The 20,858-nt window shown below is 41.2% G+C and overlaps 1 protein-coding gene across 1 annotated transcript in view; it reads left to right on the top strand.

The window, feature by feature from the left end:
* WWC1 (WW and C2 domain containing 1) overlaps window positions 1-20,858 on the top strand; it is a 152,135-nt gene that overhangs the window by 97,364 nt on the left and 33,913 nt on the right. The window contains exons 6-9 of the mRNA XM_027842045.1: window positions 8,263-8,392; window positions 10,041-10,187; window positions 11,897-11,970; window positions 15,997-16,239. Coding sequence (XP_027697846.1) covers window positions 8,263-8,392; window positions 10,041-10,187; window positions 11,897-11,970; window positions 15,997-16,239 — 594 coding nt within the window. The remainder of the gene's footprint in view (window positions 1-8,262; window positions 8,393-10,040; window positions 10,188-11,896; window positions 11,971-15,996; window positions 16,240-20,858) is intronic.

Genomic DNA, 20,858 nt, shown 5'->3' with positions numbered 1-20,858 from the left:
ACCCGTTTTTATATGGTCAGTGAGCTAAGAATGTGGTTTTTTTGTTTTTGTTTTTGTTTTTGTTTTTTGTTTTTTTGTTTTTTTGTCATTTAAAAAATAAGATGTGGGACAGCTAGGTGGTGCAGTGGATATAGAACTGGCCCTGGAGTCAGGAGGACCCAAATTCAAATCCAGCCTCAGACATTTGACATTTACTAGCTGTGTGACCGTGGGCAAGTCACTTAACCCCATTGCCTAGCCAAAAATAAAAATAAGATGCTATATTTACACTCTTAGCTCACTGGCCATACAAAAATAGGTGACCAGCCAAATTTGGCCCACAGGCCATAGTTTGCCAACCCCTGATCTAGAGCTTATATTTTCCTAAGGAGCCAGTGATGATACAGTGATTTCTCCTAGTAGCTTCAGTTTCTTCATTTGTCCGGTAATAACTCTATACTCAATTTATTTATTGGAAAAACGATTTTATATGAAAAACTTAAAACTATCCACAAAAATCAGCATTCAAACAAACAAGATGAAAAATGAAAACATACCTGCAACACAGTACATAGTGTTAGGCTTAAAGAGAGAATCCTGAGTTCAGATCCTGCCTCAGAGACTTATTAGCTGGGTGACCCTGGGCAAGTCAGTTAACCTCTTTGGGTCTCAGTTGCCTCATCTGCAGAATAGAGGGTGGGGTTTGGACTCAGTGACCTCTAATTCTTACAGTTCTGAATCTATAATCCTATGATCCATAAACTTCAAGCTGTTTCAAGTTTGTAGCATCCTTTATAATTGTAGCCATATATTTAGGTTCCTGCTTTGATCTGCTTCCGTCAGGCCTTATCATTTTGTTCAGGTCCATCTTTCTTTGTGCCACTAATCAATTTTGGGGAAAAAATAATTAGCAAAAAAAGGAAATGGGGGTGGGAGATGCAATGATGGAAAACTGGGCTGGGCTGCATTTTAAAAGGTCAGTGGGAGGCCCACATTTCAGGTACCTTACCCTCAAGAAAATGAATGCAATAGGTCAGTCAAGCTAAGCTATAGTGAAAAGGAAATTTAGACCATGCCTTGCAAAAGAGAGCCCCTCCCCCCCCAAAAAAGGGACTTAGAGCCAGCAGGTGAATGATGGCCACCTTGCTTCCTTTCAACTTGCCTCCTTCCCTACAAGGAACACAGCATTTAGGCAGATTTCATCCTCCTTTCACTGATGAAGATTGTGCACATTAAAGATACTTATATGATGGTACTCACAATTTTAAAAGGCAACAAAGTAGAGTGTAAATAGCACATACAAAACCATGAATGTTCCAAAGAAGCTTTAAAAAATCATTTACAGATTCCATCTAGTAAGTCATAGTTTCTTTTTAATTTCAAACCCTTTAATCAAATAAAATAATGTAAATAAAGCACAGTGCAGACTTTAAAGCACTATATAGGGGCAGCTAGGTGGTGCAGTGGATAGAGCACCAGCCCTGAAGTCAGGAGGACCTGAATTCAAATCTGGCCTCAGACCAAACACTTGACACTTACTACCTGTGTGACCCTGGGCAAGTCACAACCCCAATTGCCTAAAAAAAAAAAAGCACTATATATAAATATGAACTTTTGTATATTTATTTCAGACTTGTGATTTCATAAGTGTAGAAAAACTCCCAGTGTGAAAACTCCTTCTGCTAATGCAGATATGTGACTCATCTGTAACTTTTAGTCTTAGAAAGTTTCCCAGAGCACTGAGAGATCACATCACTTGCTTGTAGTCACACAGCTAATTAGAGGTAGGACTTGAAGCTAGGTCTTCCTAACTTCAAAGCAAACTCTTCATCTCCGTACCATGCTTCTTTTTCATCATCATCTTCTCCTCTTCCTCCTTCATCATAATAGTGGTGGTGGTGGTGGTGGTAATAGTAATACTAGCAGTAGGAGGAGGAAGAATATGAATAACAACAGCAGTAGCAGTAATAATAGTAGTGGTAGTGGTGGTAGTAGTCATAGTAGTAATAGAAGTAGCAGCAGCCTTAGCAATAATAATGGTGGTGGTGGTAGTGGTAGTCATTATGATGAAGTGCTGATGGTGGCGGTGGCGGCATCTCTGTGGGAAATGTAAAAGCTCTATTTTTACAGAGATACTACATGAGGAGTACTTTGTTATAAATATGTGGTGAGCTTCTTGCAATCTTTGCCTCTATCAAACACAATCTGGCTTCTGGTTGGGAAGGTCTTTGGTCCTACCACGCAAAGAGAGTAAGATTCAGGTTGCCATTTCCTATTGTAAAGACAATAGCTGATTTGAAAGAAGAAGAAGAAAAACACAGAGACATTGCAAGAGGTAAATAGTATGATTTATGTAGGCTTTGAAAGCTCCTGGTAGGTCAAAAGGAAACCTAAAATAGGCCACAGTAGTTTCTAAGGCAAGAGCAGTCAAACATATAGATATCCACCTATTTGGTATGACTTGCAAAGACTGAAATGCTCATTACTTCCAAAATATCCGTCTAAAGACCTTGCCCTTCTTTCCTCCTCAGATATCCTTCTCTGATGCTTAATCTTGGTGTGGAGGTTAACAGCAGGTTTGCAAACCCTATGCCAGGAGATTTGAAGCTCTGTCTGGTCCGGTTGAAGAGGCTTTGTGTAAAAGCTTAGTGTCTGTCAGATGGCAACTAGATTAGCTAAGTGATGGAGCTCTGTAGAGAAAGTCTAGGAGGAGAATCAGGAGTGCAGTCTGAAGAGAAATGAAAACATGGGTGTTTTGGGCAGCCTCCCTAAAGTGGAGGTTCTGGGAGAAACCAGCCAATCAGAGTGAGACACCATAGGGGCAGAAGATACCTCCAATGTGTGAAGTACAGGGCTAGAGTGACTTTCCAGAGTGGGTTTCTGGGGCATTATGAAGAAAGTTCAAGAGGAGAATCGGGGTACAGCCTGAAGAACAATCCAGTACTTCAATTTTTTGTAAGGCCAGCCTTGGATTCTAATTCTTTAGGCTAGGTATTAGTTTGGTTTCTATTCCTGACTAGAATCACAGAACATTAGACTCAGTAGGTACTTGAGAATTTGTCTAATCCAGCTCCATTCCAATTCATGAATCCCTGTGCTGATATTCATCTTATACTGGTGCATTGGAAGTCAATAGTTTCCTACTGTCATTCCCAGAAATCTTAAAGTGATTCTTAGAAATATGGAAATTTCTTGGGAATCTAAGTCTTAAGTGTGCTTTCTCTCTTCTCTATAAACTTCCCCCTAAGTTCCTTCCCCACTATCCAGTTTTTCTTCTTATTTATACCTTCCCAGAGAGTATTCCTTTGAGCTCAGATATTTTTGCTCAGGATTCTGTTTTTCATCATGCTCCTATTAAAGTCCTCAAGAGTTTCAGTTTTCATTATCTGAGACCAGAACAGCGTTTCCAGGTGAGTTAGGTATTAATTCTAGACAGTAGAGTGGCCATTATCATCCGTGTCACTCTTAGTTGTGTGCAGTGATTTCTCCATCCCCTGAACTCCAACGGCATTATTGTGTGTACAGCTCACTTGACTCTTAGCCATATGTATTGTTAGCTTTCTCTTTATATCCATTCATTCATTCACTTACCAAATATTTATTCAATGCTAATGTTGTGCAAGAGACTGCCTTAGGTACTATATGTACCTGTCTTATCTCAACTGCATTTCACATTGCGTCTAGTGTAGTGCCTGGCACAAAGTGGGTACTTAATGAATTTGGCTAGTTAATTCATTGATAATTGTGCATTAATGATAAATGTCCTCTTCAAGCACTTTGAAGAACTGGAAACTCCTGGTTTTAAAGAAATTTCAGGTTGATCCTGCATCTTCAGATATATCTGCTTCCAAAGCTACCTTTTTTTTTCTCTCTCTGGTACTACTTCCTTTTTCCTTGTATCCCTAACAAAAACAAACAAACTCCAGAACCACTTGAAGGATAGGTCATGAACTGCATGTTTGAGGTGGACATCAGGGAGCTCTTTACACCTGAAGGAGGTCATAACTATCTTAACCAATTTAGCTGTTTCCACTTAGATTTCAGTAGCCATGGATCATACAGAGCTCATGGTGCTTGACACGCACAATCCTGTATCTACTGCTTGGTGTAAGATGCCATTAATTGAAACTGGAGTGTCCCACTTTAGTCATCATCCTCAATCTCAAGAGGCAATATAGTACAGAGAACCGGGGGCTAGCCTTAAAGTTAGGGTGCACCAGTAGCTTAAGGCTACTATCCTGGGTTCACTCGTATGCTGTCTCTGTGACCCTGGGAAAGTCACTTAACTTCTCAGGGCCCTGGGCAATTACCTAAGACTCTAAGTCATGTAACAGTAGCAAGTTCACCTCAGTATAGGGAGCTTTCTTGCCAGGAGCTTACCAGGATCACCATAGGATCGAACCACAGGTCTGGGCCACTCCACTTTAAAAATAATAATAAAAATTGGTCACATTTATACAGTCCATTAAAATCTGAGGAGCATTTTACTCATGTTACCTCCTCTGAACTTCATAACAACTTTGTAAGGAAGGTGCTATTATTATCACCACTTTACAGATGAGGAAACTGAGGCTCAGAGAGATGCAGTAACTTGCCCAGGGCCACACAGCTAGTAAATATCTGAGGCAGAACTGGAACCTCAGCCTTCCTAACTCCCAAGTACAGCACTCTCTCTATTATACCATGATGCCTCTCTAATGCGATGTCATCGTCTATCGTTTCCTCATTATCCTCTGAGATTCTGTCTTGTCCATCTGCCTAGACTGGAAGCTTCTTAGGGGCAGAGTTTTAGAGCCAAAAGCAACTTCAGAGGTCATCTAGCTCAACCCCTCATCTTACAGAAGAGGAAACTGTGGCCCTAGGAGGTTGAATGTCTTGCCCAAGGTCACGAAGGTAATAATCAGCAGAAGGTGATTTTAACCCAGATCCTTTGAGCCCAAAGCCAGTGTTGATTCCACTGTACCACACTGCTTTCCTAGGACCAGTACAGAGTCATATAATACTTACTAATTGATTGATGTTTCTGAGCGTCAATCTTCTACTCTTCAATTGCTGAAGTAGCTCCTGTGTAAATAGTTTGAGGGTTACTCATTCACAACTCAATGTTCCCCTCCCCCAGCCCATCCTTCCATGAGCTTCTGGTCAGGTTAGAGTTTTCCCTATTCTTCTCCCAGCTACTCAAAAACCTGTTTTACCACTCTGCTCCACTGTAGCAGCCCTGAAAAAAAAAAAGGCTAGGTTTTTCAGAAGCCGACACCCAAACCCTAAAGACAGCTCTCTCCTCCCCCTCTGGCACAGAGATAAGCCTTGATTGGCAGCTCTGACCAACACCAACCAGTATGCCAGCAAGAAGTTAGATTTCATGGATGGAAGGGCAAGAATATGAATGATGAATACCATGAGTCTTCACTTTTATAGCGCTATTATCATATAACTTCTTAAGACAAGAAGCAAGAGGGACAGTTCCAGCCAATATAACAAGCTGTTATTAAGCAACTGCTGTGTGTAAGACACTGTGTTAGGCTCTGGGAAGATAGAGGTAAAATGAAAACCAGCTCCTGCCTGCTAGCACCTTCCATTCTACTGTAGATAGAACATTTACCCAGATAAGGAAATCAATATAATTTGAGGAGACAGAGAGTACTATGACTAGGTTTAGTAGTTACTTAGGGGTTGGTATGCAATCCCTGGGTTGTCCAGGTCCCTCTGCTTCTCCTCAAGCAGAGAAGGAAGAGAGAATGTTAAGCCACTCCTTCTGTTCTTCATCAACAATTCCAGTTCTTCTGTAAGTCTACCAAGGTTGGAAGATGGACCTGGAAGGAAATGGAAACTAATGATTGAAAATACTCTTGGGAGATTATCTGGAAATTTCTGTGAATCAAACTTTCCCTGTCCCCTGTGACTAGGAACAGTTGAAACTTCATCAGTTTGGGGAAAACTTTTAAACTTTTTTTAAACTTTTCCCTTTTCTTAGTGCTAACCAGGTAAGAGCTGTCTGCACAAGAAAAGGAGTTATTTATTGCCACGACCTTTGTCCTATTTGTCTGTTTTTCTCCTTGACCCTTTATGGTTCCTTGGACCTCTGAAGGTTCATGAGAAAGGACAGCTGTGCCACTTGGAAATCCTTTAAAAAAAAAACAAACCACCACCACTTTCCTTAAAAAAAAAAAAGATTCATTCACCGACACTTATAATGGTGATCCTTTGTTCTTTCTTTCCCCCTTGCATTCCCAGAGTGTTCCCTTTCGAAGTCTGTTCTTTGGAGCCAGATTCCACAGACTGGGTTGCTAAGGCCTCAGAGAGAAGTCAGGTAGAGGCTGCTTAAGGAGCAGGCAGCACAGAAGACAAGCTTCTTTTGTCCCATCCCGACTCGGGATTCAGTGCTATTCAAGCTGCCTTGGCAGAAGGTTGCTGGGCACAGTCCCCACCCTAAAGCCTCCAGCCCCCTGGACGTGCTCTGTCGGCTGGTGTCTCCCCCTCCACCATTGGGCGCCTGGTTCCAATCAGAGAGGGTGTCCCCTCCTGCAAGCACACTTACCCTGGGGGAGCCTGGCTTCCGCCGAGCATCTTAGGCAGGATTCCGATGGGAAAGGCCCTGATTAGACTAATTTTTCTGATTAAACCGGAGAGCAAGAGGAGACATTCTGGCAGGCCTGCCAGGACCCAAGTGCTTGGAGGGAATAGACATTCTATTTTTAGTGGGGACTGATAAATGGAAGCTTTGTTTTCCAGGGGCTGGGCTCTCCCTGTGGTGCCTGAAATAACCGAAGGGGGCTGTGTTTAGGCTGAACTCCCTCTTTCTTGGTCTTCTGTTCAAAGGCTTACAGACGATGAAACCATGTTGAAAATCATGTTCCTTCAAGTGATTCCCTTCTCAGGTTATTTTTAGACCAGGACAGCTTGGTCTGCACATGGAACCAGAAAAGAGTGTGTTAGCATTTTATCATCCTGAAATAATGGGCTTGTGGTGTTCGCTCAGAAGATGTGACTTCCTTTGACTTTAAGGAGTGAGGTCCTCAGGGCCAGCCCGGGGCACAATTGTTAAGTGGGCCAAATCATTCTTTCTGCTTTTCTGTGCTCCTTCCTCTACAGCGCCTCTCCCTGACTGACTTCACCCTACCTGATTCTATCCTCCAGGGCGCTAGTCCTTCAGGGACCCTCATGCTTTCCTAGATCCCTTCCCCCTCAAGAGCATAGATCATAGGCCAAACAGTCAAAGGACTTACAGTTAACAAAGATTGTAGAGGTCATTTAGTCTAGCCCCTTCATTTTACAGATAAGGAAACTGAGGCCACACAGATAGTCAGTAGAAGAGCCAGGATTTTAACCCAGATTCTCTGACCCCAAACCTCGTGTTTTTGTTGTCGTTTTTCTTACTATACTACATTGTTCTTATCCTGTACCCTAGTCACTTGGATCCTGGCCAAACAACCTGATAAACTAATTGGGACAAGTGTTGATGGGTATTTGGTTTATTATGTATTGACCCCCTAATGCCCAAGCAACCTATTAGAAGCAACAAGCTAGGTGGCCTATGAATAGGGAGAGCTGAGCCTGAAGTCAGGAGGGCCTCAAACACTTAGCAGCTGTGTGACTCTGGGCAAGTCACTTAACCTCTGTCTACCTCATTTGTACCTTATTCCCTGTTTTACAGATGCGTATACTCATCGGTAAAATAGGGATAATATTAGCACCTACCTCCCACTGTTGTTATGAGGATAAAATGAGATGACATCTGAAAAGCATTTTGCAAACTTTAAAGCCATATATAAATGCTAGCTATTATTATTTTAACATATATTTCAATGCTGATCCTAGAACATATAACATGTAATCTGAGATATGTAGCCTACCTGGGATTTTTAGGCACTGTCTCCTCCAAAAAGATGATCCAGTTACTTAGCTAACACCTAAACTGTTGGACCAATGGGGCCTAACCACCTGCCTGCCTCTACCTATACCAATTGTGTGACCGTCTGCTCCCAGGTGCCACGATAGAAAGCTTGAATCAATTAGTAGTTGTAATTGAAGCTGAATGCAGTTAATTATATAACTAAATTCAAGCAACTCGAATACATATAGCTTTCTAATTTTGTAGCCCAGTATTGAAAAAAACTTTGATATCCATGTCTAAATCCAAAGGCATCACCTTTGGCAAACAAGCGGGGGAGTTACTGTTAGGGCTGGGGATCACAGTGGCAGTCCTCAAAATCCACCATGAAGGCTCAGAGTCCCCATAAGTCATAATCACATCTTTATTGCTTTGTTTTAACTGTCTCCTAGAATTGACATGAAGATGTCTGATGCTCAAGGTGGCTACAAACTGGATGAAGCACAAGCTGTTTTGAGAGAAATGAAAGCCATCAAACAGGCCATCACCTGTGGGGAGAAGGAAAAGCAGGACCTCATTAAGGTATTGAGGGGGCAAAGGAGAAGGAACAATGGACAAGGAACCTTGCCTTGCTTTCTTTAGGAATGAATATTTAGAGCCAGGCTGGTAAGTAAGACCAGCTATTTAGAACTGCCTGACCACATCAGAATGCAAATAGTTAAAAAATACTAACATATTCACTGTCATCATGAAGAAACATTTCTGAAGCATTTGGTTCGGTGCAAAATAGTCCCATCCCTTGGAGGGAAACCTTCAGTCTAAGACAGATAGATAGCCTTACTGATCCAGACAAAAAAAAATACACACAAAAGCTACTGAATAAAAGCAACAGTAATAATAGTGCACATTAATGTGAACCTCTGTATTTATAAAAATCTTACCTAGAATGTAAGCTTCTTGATGATGAGGACTATTCTATCTATATCTTTAGATCCCTGGTGCATAGCATGGTGCCTGGAACATAGTAATAATAATAAATAATAATAAATTAATAAAATCTTATGGAATTCAATTCAGTCAAGGAAGCAAGCATTTTTTTCTAATTTTTTTTTAATTTTGAACTTGATAAACATTAGCATTTCATATACAGAGAAAAACGGAAAAAGGATTATATCTGAAACAAGTCTCTATTACATAGCACTTAGCTTTTTAAAGTATATGTTAAACTTAATATGATTATAAACATTGCCCTGCTTGTCTTTGTCCCCTTTCAGACATCTCTTCTGCTCTTGTCTTTGTATTTTTAATTTTTTTTTGGCACTCTTTTCATTGTTTTCTTCTCTTTTTGTATTCCTATTACTACCCTTCTATTCTCCTCTATAATTGCCCCCCTCTCCTATTACCAAAATGAAAGCCTTCCCTCGTGACAAATAAGTATGGTTAAACAAAAGACATTCACATATTGGTCATGTCTGAAAATGCATGTCTCATTATTCACTTGTGGAAGTCCCAACACCTTTCTGCCAAAAGGTGAGAACCCTGCTTTCTAAGCAGTCTTCTGGGTCACTGTTTGATCAGAATTCTTAAGTCCTTCCAAGCTGTTTTATTTTACATTATTGTAGTCATTGTATAATTGTTTTCCTGATTCTGCTTCTTTTTACTTTGCATCAGTTCATAATAAGTCTTCCTGGATTTTTTAAAATTTGCCTCTTTATTCATTTCTATCAATCAAATCTGTTTTAAGGGCCCACTATGCTCTATGCCCTAAAGATATAAAGACAGAAATGAAATAATCCCTGCCCTTTAAGAAGCTTACATTCTTTTGGGGAAGGCAATATGTACACATGTAATCACATGAAAATACATGAATGTAAACATATGTATATATTGTATAATGTAAGGTTATATAATAGGTATATGTAATATAACTATATTATATATACAAGTTATATATAATACAAGGTAAGTTCAAGTGTGAGGGGATGTACTAGCAGCTGGGGAAATTGAGAAAGGCTTCTTGTAGCAGTTTTCATCTGAGATGACGTTTGAAGAAAGCCAGCGATTCTCAGAAGTGAAGAGGAGGTGCCTTCCCACCATGGAAGACATGACAGCTTGTACACTGTCATGGAGCTAGGAGATAGAGTATTGTGTGTGAGAAACAGCAGCAAGAGTGAGCTAGTTGGACTGAAGGAAAAGGAGCAGTTACTAATCATGATTTTTATCTGGCTAGAGCCTGGCTATGCTGAAGGATGGCTTCTTCGCTGACAGAGGGTCCTACTCAGATCTGTGGGCCAGCAATACTTCCTTAGAAAGCTCCAGCTTCTCCCTGCCCAAGCAGTATATGGATGTGAGCTCACAGACTGAAGTCTCTGGAAATGTGAGTAGGATATACAAAATGGTGTTTTCCTCTGTCTTCTGGGGCCAGAAATTCACCATAAGAAGCTATCCTAATTGCCTTAAGCCACATTTGACAGGAAGCCCCCATTTTTATTATTATTAGCCCCTTGAGGAGATTTTGCTAGGGAGAAGGGGCACAAGTGATTTGGCATGCTGGTTTTCTCTCTGGTATGAGTAGTTATTTGCACTGGGTGAGAAGCTTTTTAAACTATTAGTCCATTAAGTGCAAGGCTAGGTACAATTCTCTCTAAGACCTTATGGTCCTGGCCATCTGAGTTGGTGATTTAAAAAATAAAGTAAAAACTCTTATCATTTACCATGGGTATTAGAATATTAGTCTAGTTCTACAGTTTTACCTCTCTAAACACTATAGGGGTAGTATTGATGAAGGTTCTTTATTTGGTGGATCTTCCTTTTTTGTTCATCGTGTTTAGTACATTTCATGGGAATTGTATTGAAATTGAGTTCTGTTTTCTCTTTCATCTGATGGAAGATGCAATATGGTGAGGTAGAAAGAATACTGAATTTGGAATCAGAGAGCTTGACCAACCCTGCTAACTGTGTGACCTTGGGAAAGTCATTAACTTCTCTGAACCTTACTGTCCACATCTGTAAAGTGAGGGATAGAACTAGAGGATCTCTTAAGATCCCTCCTTACCCTAAATCCCATGATGCAGTGTGTGTTCTCCACCCTATTAGTACCAAAGTAAGGCAGCTCCGTTTTCCTTCAGGTGCCTTTCTAATGAGTTGAAAGCCAAACACTGGTTAGAGTGATGAATAGGGAGAAGCGAATTGTTAAGCTTGATAAAGATGAGTTCGAATGTCCTCTTATAATTCTAAAATTTTGTGATTCTGAAATCCCTGTTTCTTTCCAAAAGGAGTAGCCTTTCTGGAATAAGATTGACCAGTGGAAATCAGAAACTCTTAGAAGACTTTTTTGTTGGTTAGCTAGAGAAGCCTGACTTTAGCCAGTTTTCCCCCTCCCTGCCACCCAGTCCCTGTGGTTAAACTATATTCCTATCTGATTTCTGTAGCTGCGTTCACACTTGTGAAGAGAAGTCATGTCCGTACGTGACCTGGTGAGCTGTGTAGCTTCTTGCCACACTTTACAATTAGCACTGCGGCATGGGGCTGCTTCTCCTGCCACCACCCCCATTTCCCTGAGTCTGGCCATGAGCTGTGTGCCGGAGGTGTAGCTGAAGATGCCTCTTGCCTCCTTCCAGTTTCCCATCCGCCTTCCCATCCCTGCTCCCCTAGTGTTTCACTACTGACTCCAGCCCTATCAAATTTTCTTTTGATTCTTCTCCCCAGAATGGCTTTCGTGTTTCTTGGCTGTCTCTGCTTCCTTCTCACCAACTATCCCCCACGCTTCTGCAGCTAGGATTTGGGGGAACATTTGATGTCCAGAGCTGATTTTCCAGGCAGTGCTGCCGGCAGGGAGGGGAGATTGTGTGTCTCTTTTGTAGTATACATATCTGTCTTGAGTCTGTGGCTAAACCCCATGATCTGGGACAGGCAATTGTTGTGCTTTCAAATCTTTTCTGGGATCCCTGAGGTCAGGCTATGAACTTCAGAGAGTCATTAGCTGTTTCCTTGTCACACTGTCCAGCCTTACATGGAATCTCCAAGCTGAAATCTGCACAGGCAATAGTAACCGTGTAACGTATTGACTTTATACTTTCCTCCCAGTTCAGTACAAGTGGCAACAATCAGTTGGCTGAGAAGGTCAGATTACGCCTTCGATATGAAGAAGCTAAGAGAAGGTAATTGGTGGCTTGGGGGTGTCTTATATTATAATGTCTATGGTAATGGCTGTTCAGCTTACAGCGTAAAGAGATATGTTTGAAGAGAGATCCATTAACAAGTACAACTAGGGTTTTCGGTCTAGGAGTGGGTTGTAGAAAACTTTAGCCCTAGTGTCTGGTGCATAGTCCATTGCAAAGTGTGTTTTTAAAGGGCACAGCTTTAGTGACTGAAGGAATTTCATATATTTAGTGTACCCTATCAACTAGGCTCCATTGTTATTGATAACATGCAACCTAGACATGCATGCCTTGGAAGCCTGCTGAGCTCTTCACCAATAGGGACTGCAGTCACACTTGGAATCAGGCTCAATTAGATAAGGTTTCTGGGTTGTTGTTGTTGTAATTTTTTTTCCCTCATGAATGAGGGGGATTGTAATATTCTAACAAAACCTTAAGTGCACAAATTGGAATAGGCTGAATGGGAGTGCTGGCATTCTGCTATTGCAGGAAGCAGCCACCTTATCTTCCTGTGAGTAAGCATCCCATACCTGCTCATTTCTGTCCTTTATTCCTAGTTCCCAGCTTCAAACAATTCAAATCAAGTATATGCCCAGAGTTCAGACTTCCTCTTGTCCTGGGAAGCTTGTTTAGAGTAGTGACTGTGAGTACAGTCCAGATCATCTCTGACTCCTGGCTTCCCTGGCTTCCTTCAAGTCCCAGCTAAAAATCTCACCTTCTACAGGAAGCTTTTCCCAATTCATCTTAATTCTAGTACCTCCCCTGTTGATTATTCCCTGTTTATCCTTTATATAGCTTGTTGGTATATATTTATTGTCTCTCCTATTGGACTGTGAGCTCCTCTAGGGCAACGATCATCTTTTGCCTTTATTTGTATCCCCAGTGCTTAGCACAGTGCCTGGCTTAATAAGTGTTTATTGGCTTACTGACTACCCCAGTGGCCATCCCTGTTCATGAGAAATGCCTACATGCTTCTGGAATTCCATCTGAATGGTCTGTTCTGGGAATGGAGGCTGAAGGACTGAAATCAGGGTTTGGGCACTGAGTCCTTCTCACAATATCACTCCCTAAATCAAGGCTGCTGATTGTTTTGCTCTCTCCATTTACCTTGATAACATTTTAATTGAAAAAGGTAAGAAAGTCTACATAGGTAAAGAGGGGGAAAGGGAAGCCAAAGAAGCATTTAAAATGGCTTGTCTCGATACCTTAGGGAAACATAAGAGTTCCATTCTGAAATATAATCCATATAAATGATGCCAGGAGGGAACAAGTCACTACCAACACTCACAATCCTCTTAGGAAATGCATGTTTTGAAGGGCAAACAGAGGAATTCAATGAATCGTGCCTCCCCTTTCTTTCCTTCCTATGACACTTTTTCTTCATTGGGTTACAAAGCTGAGCTTCATCAGACTGCTGAAACACAAACCAGCTTCCCTAAAAATAACCAGGATGAATTTCTAACAATTGTGGAATTTATATTAATTAACAGTAAGCATCCCTGCTATGATGAACTCATGAAAGAACATGAACAAGAATAAATGAGCCTGGGGGGAAAAATGTGTGTTTTTCTCAGTAGGAAACTTTGAAGGCAAGTCATGTAGAACTTCACACCAAAATCATTAGAATAAATCAGAATTTGCATGGAGGCTTTTGGCCACGTGACATAATGGGAAGAGCCCAAACCTGGGAGTAAGGGGACCTGGGTTTTAGCCTCATGTCTGCCATTAATTTGCCATGCAACTTAAGTCAAGTCATGTAAGTTCTATGAATTTCAGTCTTATCATCTGTCCAGTGGGTATAACTGTGCCAGCCCTACCCAGCCCAAGAGAAGGAATAAGGATAAAAGGAGATAATACATGAAAGTGCTTGGAAAAGTAAAAAAAAACCACACTCCATAGTTAAGTGTTTGAGAATTAGCATAACTCAGCTCTAGATCCATCACCAGAAGACTGGCAAACAGGAAATGAATTCTTCTGATCAGAAGAATTCATGAAACTACCTGCTAAGGCATGGAAGAGTTGTGATCCATGTCAGCATTTCAGTAGCAAAGGGGAGGAGCAAGATGGAGGACAGGAGGAAGGGGGACCACTGAGGGAATCATGGATTTTGGTGGTGGTGGTGCATTGAAGTCATCTCCATGGGGAAGAGGGAACTGAGGAAAGTTTTGTGTTGGGAAAGAACATGTTTCTGGTTTGCCTTTGTCCAGAACCTCATAAAATGATAACTGAAAAGTTGCACATGAATCAATTTAGTAGGAAATTACATCATGTCTTCACATTTTTGGAGATGTTCTCTCTTAGTTTCTGATTCATCTTCAGTTAACAATAGATATGCCTGTGAAAACATAAAAATTCACTTTCTGCAAGATGTTTCAAGGATGCCTTTCTAGTATAAAGTGGAGAACCCTGTTGTATTTAGTATGGCTTGCGTTATTATGCATTTGCTTTGTTCTTTACTTCTTCCTTTTCTATATACTGGGTCTCTCCAAACAGAGCATAAACTCCCTGAGGGCTCAGGTTGTCTTTTATATTTTCTTTGATCTCTGTGACAACTAGTATAATACCCTATGCTACAATACTCATAGTTACTGTTACAGTAATATAGGTATGTATTCTCAGTGAACCTAGAAATTCTTGTAACAGTAGTAATAACTGTTGTTTATGTAACATCTTAAGATTTACAATGCACTTCATCAACTTTATTTTATGTGAGAAGTAGGTATAACATAGTATAATAGGGAGTTACAGAATACTTGCCTGAATGCCTGCCCTGGGGAAGTGATGGTTTCCTGTTCAAAGTGGCGAGTGAAAGATGAAATTACTGAGGAAATAGAAGTTCGATCAGAACATGGTGATTTATTAAGCAATGAATGCCAATTGCCTGACAAATTAGCATCAGGCCCCTTCTTCAGCTTAGGGCTGAACCCTGAATACAAGGGGAGACAGACTTTTACACATTAAAAACAATTCCTCAAATAAGGCCAATTAGTTAAAAGGAAACAATACAACATTAGGTAATCTGATTTCTAATTGGATGAAAGATTCAGTCTAAGTTGAGAGGGGGAGAATGAACAGGAGAAATTCCCTGAATTCAGAAAAAGAGGTATCCCACTATCCCTAAGTGTCTGTGAACAATTAAAGGAACATGGAAACAATAACTAATTGATCAGTATGGGGCCAGTTTTCAGACAAGATATATGGGTTGCTTGAGATGTACAATTGGGAGAAAACTCTCCTTACATCAATCTTTGGGTTTAACTGGGTTTCTGGTCAGCATGACCTAGGTCTTTGGTTAAGGATCTCTAAACAGCAGGTAGAGAAGGTACAGCTTCCCAGCTATGTAGGGCTAGGTTCAAACAATGCAATAAGGTTTTCTCCTAATTCCCATAATTGAACAAACTTTTCTCACAAGACAGAGTTTGGACTACACCCATAATTGAATAGAAATAAAACTAGCTCCAGAATTGAGTCACAAGATGGAGTCAGTGTGTATATGTCACAAGATGGAGTCATTCAATTCCCACAATTAACCACTTGCTTTCCTAATCCCCTCAATTCCCTCATCAGTGTACCCTCAGAAGGAAAATGAGGCTCACACTGTAATCCCAAAGCTTTGCTGGATATGAAATCTGTTCTCTTCTTCTCTACCAGAGAGGTCATGTGTTTATATATAAGGAGAAGACACTTATATAAAAGTCAGGAGACTTAAATTCTAATCCTAGACTTGTGATTAACTAATTCTTTAACCTTAGGCAAGTCTTTTCTCTTCTCTGTGCCTTAGTTTCCCCACAAGTATAATGAGGGAGTTGGACTAGATCAATATTTCCCAATGTTTTTTGTTCCATGAACCCCTTTCAACAACAACAACAAAGTGTTGTAAACTCCCAAGGTAATTTAACATACTACTCCTAATCTTCTTTATATTTACTGCTTAAGGTAACATTAAATATTTTTTTCATGAACCATTAAATGAGAACCATTGGACTAGATCCCCCTCCAGCTCTAACATTCTGTGATTCTCTTTAGGATTGCCAACCTCAAAATCCAACTGGCCAAGCTGGACAGTGAGGCCTGGCCTGGAGTACTAGACTCTGAGAGGGATCGATTGATTCTTATCAATGAGAAGGAGGAGCTGCTGAAGGAGATGCGATTCATCAGCCCTCGGAAGTGGACCCAAAGTGAAGTGGAGCAGCTTGAGATGACGAGGAAGCAACTGGAGGAAGACCTTCAGGCAGCCAGAGATACTCAGAGCAAAGCTCTAACTGAGAGGTAGTCCTAGGGCTGGGGCCTGAAGGGCTGGACAAGGAAGAAGCTAGAGTCCTTTTCCCATGATCTATGCTCCAACCCTCAGTTTCTTTTGCTAGTAGGTGCACCCTCACTTTAGGAAAACCCATTATGATGAAATCTGAATTTATGGGCTGGTTCTTTACTTTAAATTCATGTTAGCCAGCAATCTCAATGCATTTAACATAGGGCTCGGTTTACAAAAATTCAATTTCTGCAAGATGTTTCAGGAATGCCTCTCTGTTGTAAAGTGGGGAACCCTGTTGTATTTGGAATGGACTGTATTATTGTGCATTTGCTTTGGTCTTTGCTTCTTCCTTGTTTATATATGAAGCTTCTCCAACCAGATGATAGGCTCCTTGAGGGCTGAATTTATCTTTTATATGTGCTATGTTTTCTGTGGCACCTAGCATAGTACTCTGCATACAGTAGGCTCTAGTAAGTACTTCTTTGGATGAATGGATAGATGAAAGGATGAGAACAATCCACAACTCAACAACAGATGATATATCTTGCTTGGCACAGTGATAAATACTTATATGGGGAACAGTATAGAAATGTATAGACATACTGCCTAACTATATATAGAATGAGATAGATATATTTATATAGCATTTTAAGATGTACACAATGCTTTTCTTACAACAATTCTGTGAGTTAGATATATAGCACACTATAGTCACAAAGCATTTTCCCATTCAGTATTTCCTTTGTTCATCACAAAAGCTCTACAAACTAGATTATTGGGAATATTATTATCCCTATTTTACATATGCAACAACTGGAGATTAAGTAACCTTTTCAGGGTTACACGTGATCTCAAACTCAGACCATCTAACCAAGTCCAGAGCTCCTTGCATTATATTATGCAACCTTTCATAGATCTTGATTGCTAGGAGTTCACATTTTATTAATTCAAAATTCCTTTGAACCACTGATTTCAGCCTTTTCAATTAAACCTTTTATCAAAACTTTTCATAGGAAGTCAAGTTGGTTATGGCGGGTTGGATTTCCCCAGTCCTTTGCTAAATGGAGGAGGAACTGATAAGTAGTGAAAAATGATCTAAAGACAAAGTGAGAAGTAAAAGAAGCAAAGAGCCTGAGTAATTAAGAGTTGAGGGTACTACAAAGAATCTACCGGGAATCTCATTTAGCGCTAAAGATTCTTTATGTCCCATTTTGAGCTCTTTGTCTTGGACTTAGGAAAACCCTTGCTTCCTGTTGGCCCCTTTCCCAGGGTCCTCAGTTCCACACTTGCAACCAAGCTCTGAAATTAATTTTGGGAGAAAGCCAAGTGACTTCATGGGGGATGGAGCTCATCACCTTTCCTGGCCTGTACAGCCTAGAGGGCTCATATCGACCTACCCTGCTGAAATGTGCTTTGGTCATTTTGCAGGCAGCTTTGAGACAATGTGACATAGTGGAAGGATCACCAGTAGGAAGCAGGAGACCAAAATTCCCATCCTCCCACCTCGTAGTAGCTCTGTGATTTTGAACAAGTCATTTAATTTCTCTGGGCCTTGGTTTGCTCATTTCTAAAATGAGGGAATTGGATTAGATGGCCCCTGTGTCCCTTTCAGCTCCAAAACTATGGTTAAGGGTGTGCTGGAGCCAGCTCAAACCAGCTCAAGACCAATTGTTAAATTCTCAGTGTGAATATTTACACCTCAGAAATCTGCAAACTACAAATCAGGGCTTGATTTATTATTTTGTTGATTTTCTAGACTTAAGAAAGTGATGGAGAAGATACTAACAATGCAAATTAAAAGTGTCACAAGTACATTTATTTCCTATCAGAGAGCTGGTTGTTAAACATTTGCCAGCATACCCCCTGCCTGTAGTCTTATTATTTTGGACAAATCATTTAATCTCTCTGGGCTTCAATTCCCTCTACTATAAAATGAAACCAGTAACGTAAAAAAATTAACTTCACAAGTATAAGACGGAATAGGTATGGTTAGAAAGTAATTGTTCTGAAAAAGATTTTTTAATTTTACTGGATTGTAAGCTCCATATTAGTCAGCTCTGTGATCTGGTAGCAAAAAACACTAATGAGATTTCTTGCTGCATTAAAAGAGACATGGCTTCCAAGAATACATAGCTTGACAGTCCCACCATACCAAGCCCTCATCGGACCACATCTGGAATATTATGTTGAGTTCTGGGTACCAGTGATTAAGAAAGACATTGTTCAGAAAGAGAGTGTCCAGAGGAGAATAATCAGGGTGAGTAGAGGGTCTTGAGTCCATGATCAGTTGAAGGAACTGGGCATGTTTAGCCTGGAGAAGGAAGACTCAGAGGGAAACTTGATAGGTCAGTTTAGGTATTTGAAGGACTGTGTCATGTGGACTGTCATTGTTCTGCTTGGCCCCAGAGGACAGAACAAGAAGCAAAAGGGCAAATTGAGGTTTGATGTTAGGAAACATTTCATGACAATTAGAAATGTCCAAAAGTAGAATAAGCTGCCTCAAAAGGTGGGGGTTTCTCCCTCCTGAGGTCTTCAAGCAGGGGCTCAATGACCATCTGTCAGGCATGTTATTGAGGGAATTCCCTTCATGGAAGGACTGGACTAGATGGACAACTATCGAATTCTGTGCAGCCATAATATTTACTATTTGGAAGCAATAATAGGAGGTCTCCTCTAGCTGTAAGGACTATGATTGTAAGAGAGATGTGTTTGGGAAGTTTTTTTGGTTCCCCTATGCTGATGAAGTCTAGGGCCTGGTCTCAAAGTCTCTTGCTGACCTCTCCTCTCCATTTCTCCATCCCATCTGGTGCAAAGTGTGCCCTGAGCCGGAGAAGTAAGAGTTGCCTTTCTGAAGCAGCTGCTGAGAATGCAATTTAATGCTTTGGGGAGATTGAATCCTTAGGAGAATTAACAGAGAAGCCAGACAGCTTGTGGGCAGGGAGCCGGATGCTGCTGTGAGAAACCTCAAGACAGTTCCCTGGAGGCGGATGCTCTCTGGGCAGCATAGTTGCTAACAGAAGCAAGCATCCTCTTGGATGGAACAGTAACTCTCCTCTGCCTCCATCATTCCTTCTTTCCTTTACTTTCTTTCTTCCTTCCCCCCTCCATTTTTCTCTCTTCCTCTTCTTCCTCTCTCTTTCCTGTTCTCCTTCTGTTCTTCCTACTGTTCTTCCCCACTCCATTTCTTTCCTCACTCCTTTTCTCTCTCTCTCTCTCTCTGTCTCTCTCCCCCACCCCCTTCATATAATGGCTGTCCTCCCACTCAAGGCAGGATGTGAACTAAAATGAGCCCTGAGGATTCTAATAGCTAGCATTTATATAGCGCTTTAAGGTTTGCAAAATGCTTTGCTAATGTTATTATCTAATTGTATCCTCACAACAATCCTGGGAGGTAGGTGCTATTATTATCCCCATTTTACAGATGAGGAAACTGAGTTAGGGGTTAAGCGAAAAATCAGAAAGACACACAGGCAGAGAGACACAAGGATGGAGTGGCAGGGCAAGATCCCAAACCATATGTCTGCCAGATTGGTAGACCTCACCCAGTCTCCACTTTATAGGTCACAGCTCTCCAGCCAGCATAATGAAAGATAATGCCTCCATCTTCATTGTTGAAAGTCCCATAAGAACTGCTAAATTACAGGATAGCAATGGCTGGGTCTGACTTATGTTCTCCTGCTCTGACCTTGCTTCTTACCTTGCCTTCGATGCCTCAAATAGACGAATGTTTGGGGATTTTGTATATTCTTGGCCACCTGTGGTGCATGAGGCATCAAAGAGAAAAACCGCATGGCTTAGATAACAGCCTCTGAGGGGTGATCGTCATGCCTACATATTTTTGTGGGTACAAAAGGGCATACCCCATGAATGTAAATTCTAGGAGTTCTCTAAAAACTTCATTGACTATAGCGTTCTAATTCTGTAAGCAGCCCACTGAGGCCTCTAATTTGGACTATGTTTCTCATTTGGAATCTCATGCAATTAACCCTGACTTGTGTCTCATGGATGAGAGGATGCTCAAGTGTCTCAGAAAGCAGACATTGAGAACACGGTTCCTTGTTGACCTCAGCAATCATCCCCTTTCTAAAGATCTCTCTAGTGGATCGTTGAGGGATCTCTCAATGTCTTCTGTTCTGTTGATATTAAAGAATTTCATTCATAAAGGATTCCATCTGCCTCAAATACTGCCAGTTCACTAAAGCCCCAGGCATGCGTTTTCACTGAGCTCCAGCCAGCCTCCTTTAGTAGAAAATGGTCAGAGAGGTCACTGAATATAGCAGTCCTTGGAGATCCTCATTTGCTAGGGGGAGGCCTGCCACTGGCCCTGCACACTGGCTCTGGCTGTCCCTTCTATCAATTGCCCTAGATTAAAATGTTCCACTATATTGTTTCTTCAACAACCTCCACCTCTCTTTGGGGTTTTCTATACAGCATGCTTTGTTCTTTTTGTTTTGTTTTGTGGGCTGTTCTTTGAGGCTTGGTTTTGCTGGGATTTGTTGGTTTTGTTTTCCCTGACACTGAGAAGCTGAACAGGTTCATCAATGTTAGTCCCCTCTCAGTGGCTAAGCCCCAGTCTGGCTTCCCTAGCTTATCTCCAGTCCCTGACAGGGGCCTGGTGATCAGGCCACCAGGGGCA

Source organism: Vombatus ursinus, unplaced genomic scaffold (assembly GCF_900497805.2).
Source record: "Vombatus ursinus unplaced genomic scaffold, bare-nosed wombat genome assembly UNPS02014863.1, whole genome shotgun sequence".
Classification (NCBI taxonomy): Eukaryota; Metazoa; Chordata; class Mammalia; order Diprotodontia; family Vombatidae; genus Vombatus; species Vombatus ursinus.
Note: the sequence above shows the minus strand (reverse complement) of the source record. Positions and strands in the feature narration are given on the sequence as shown.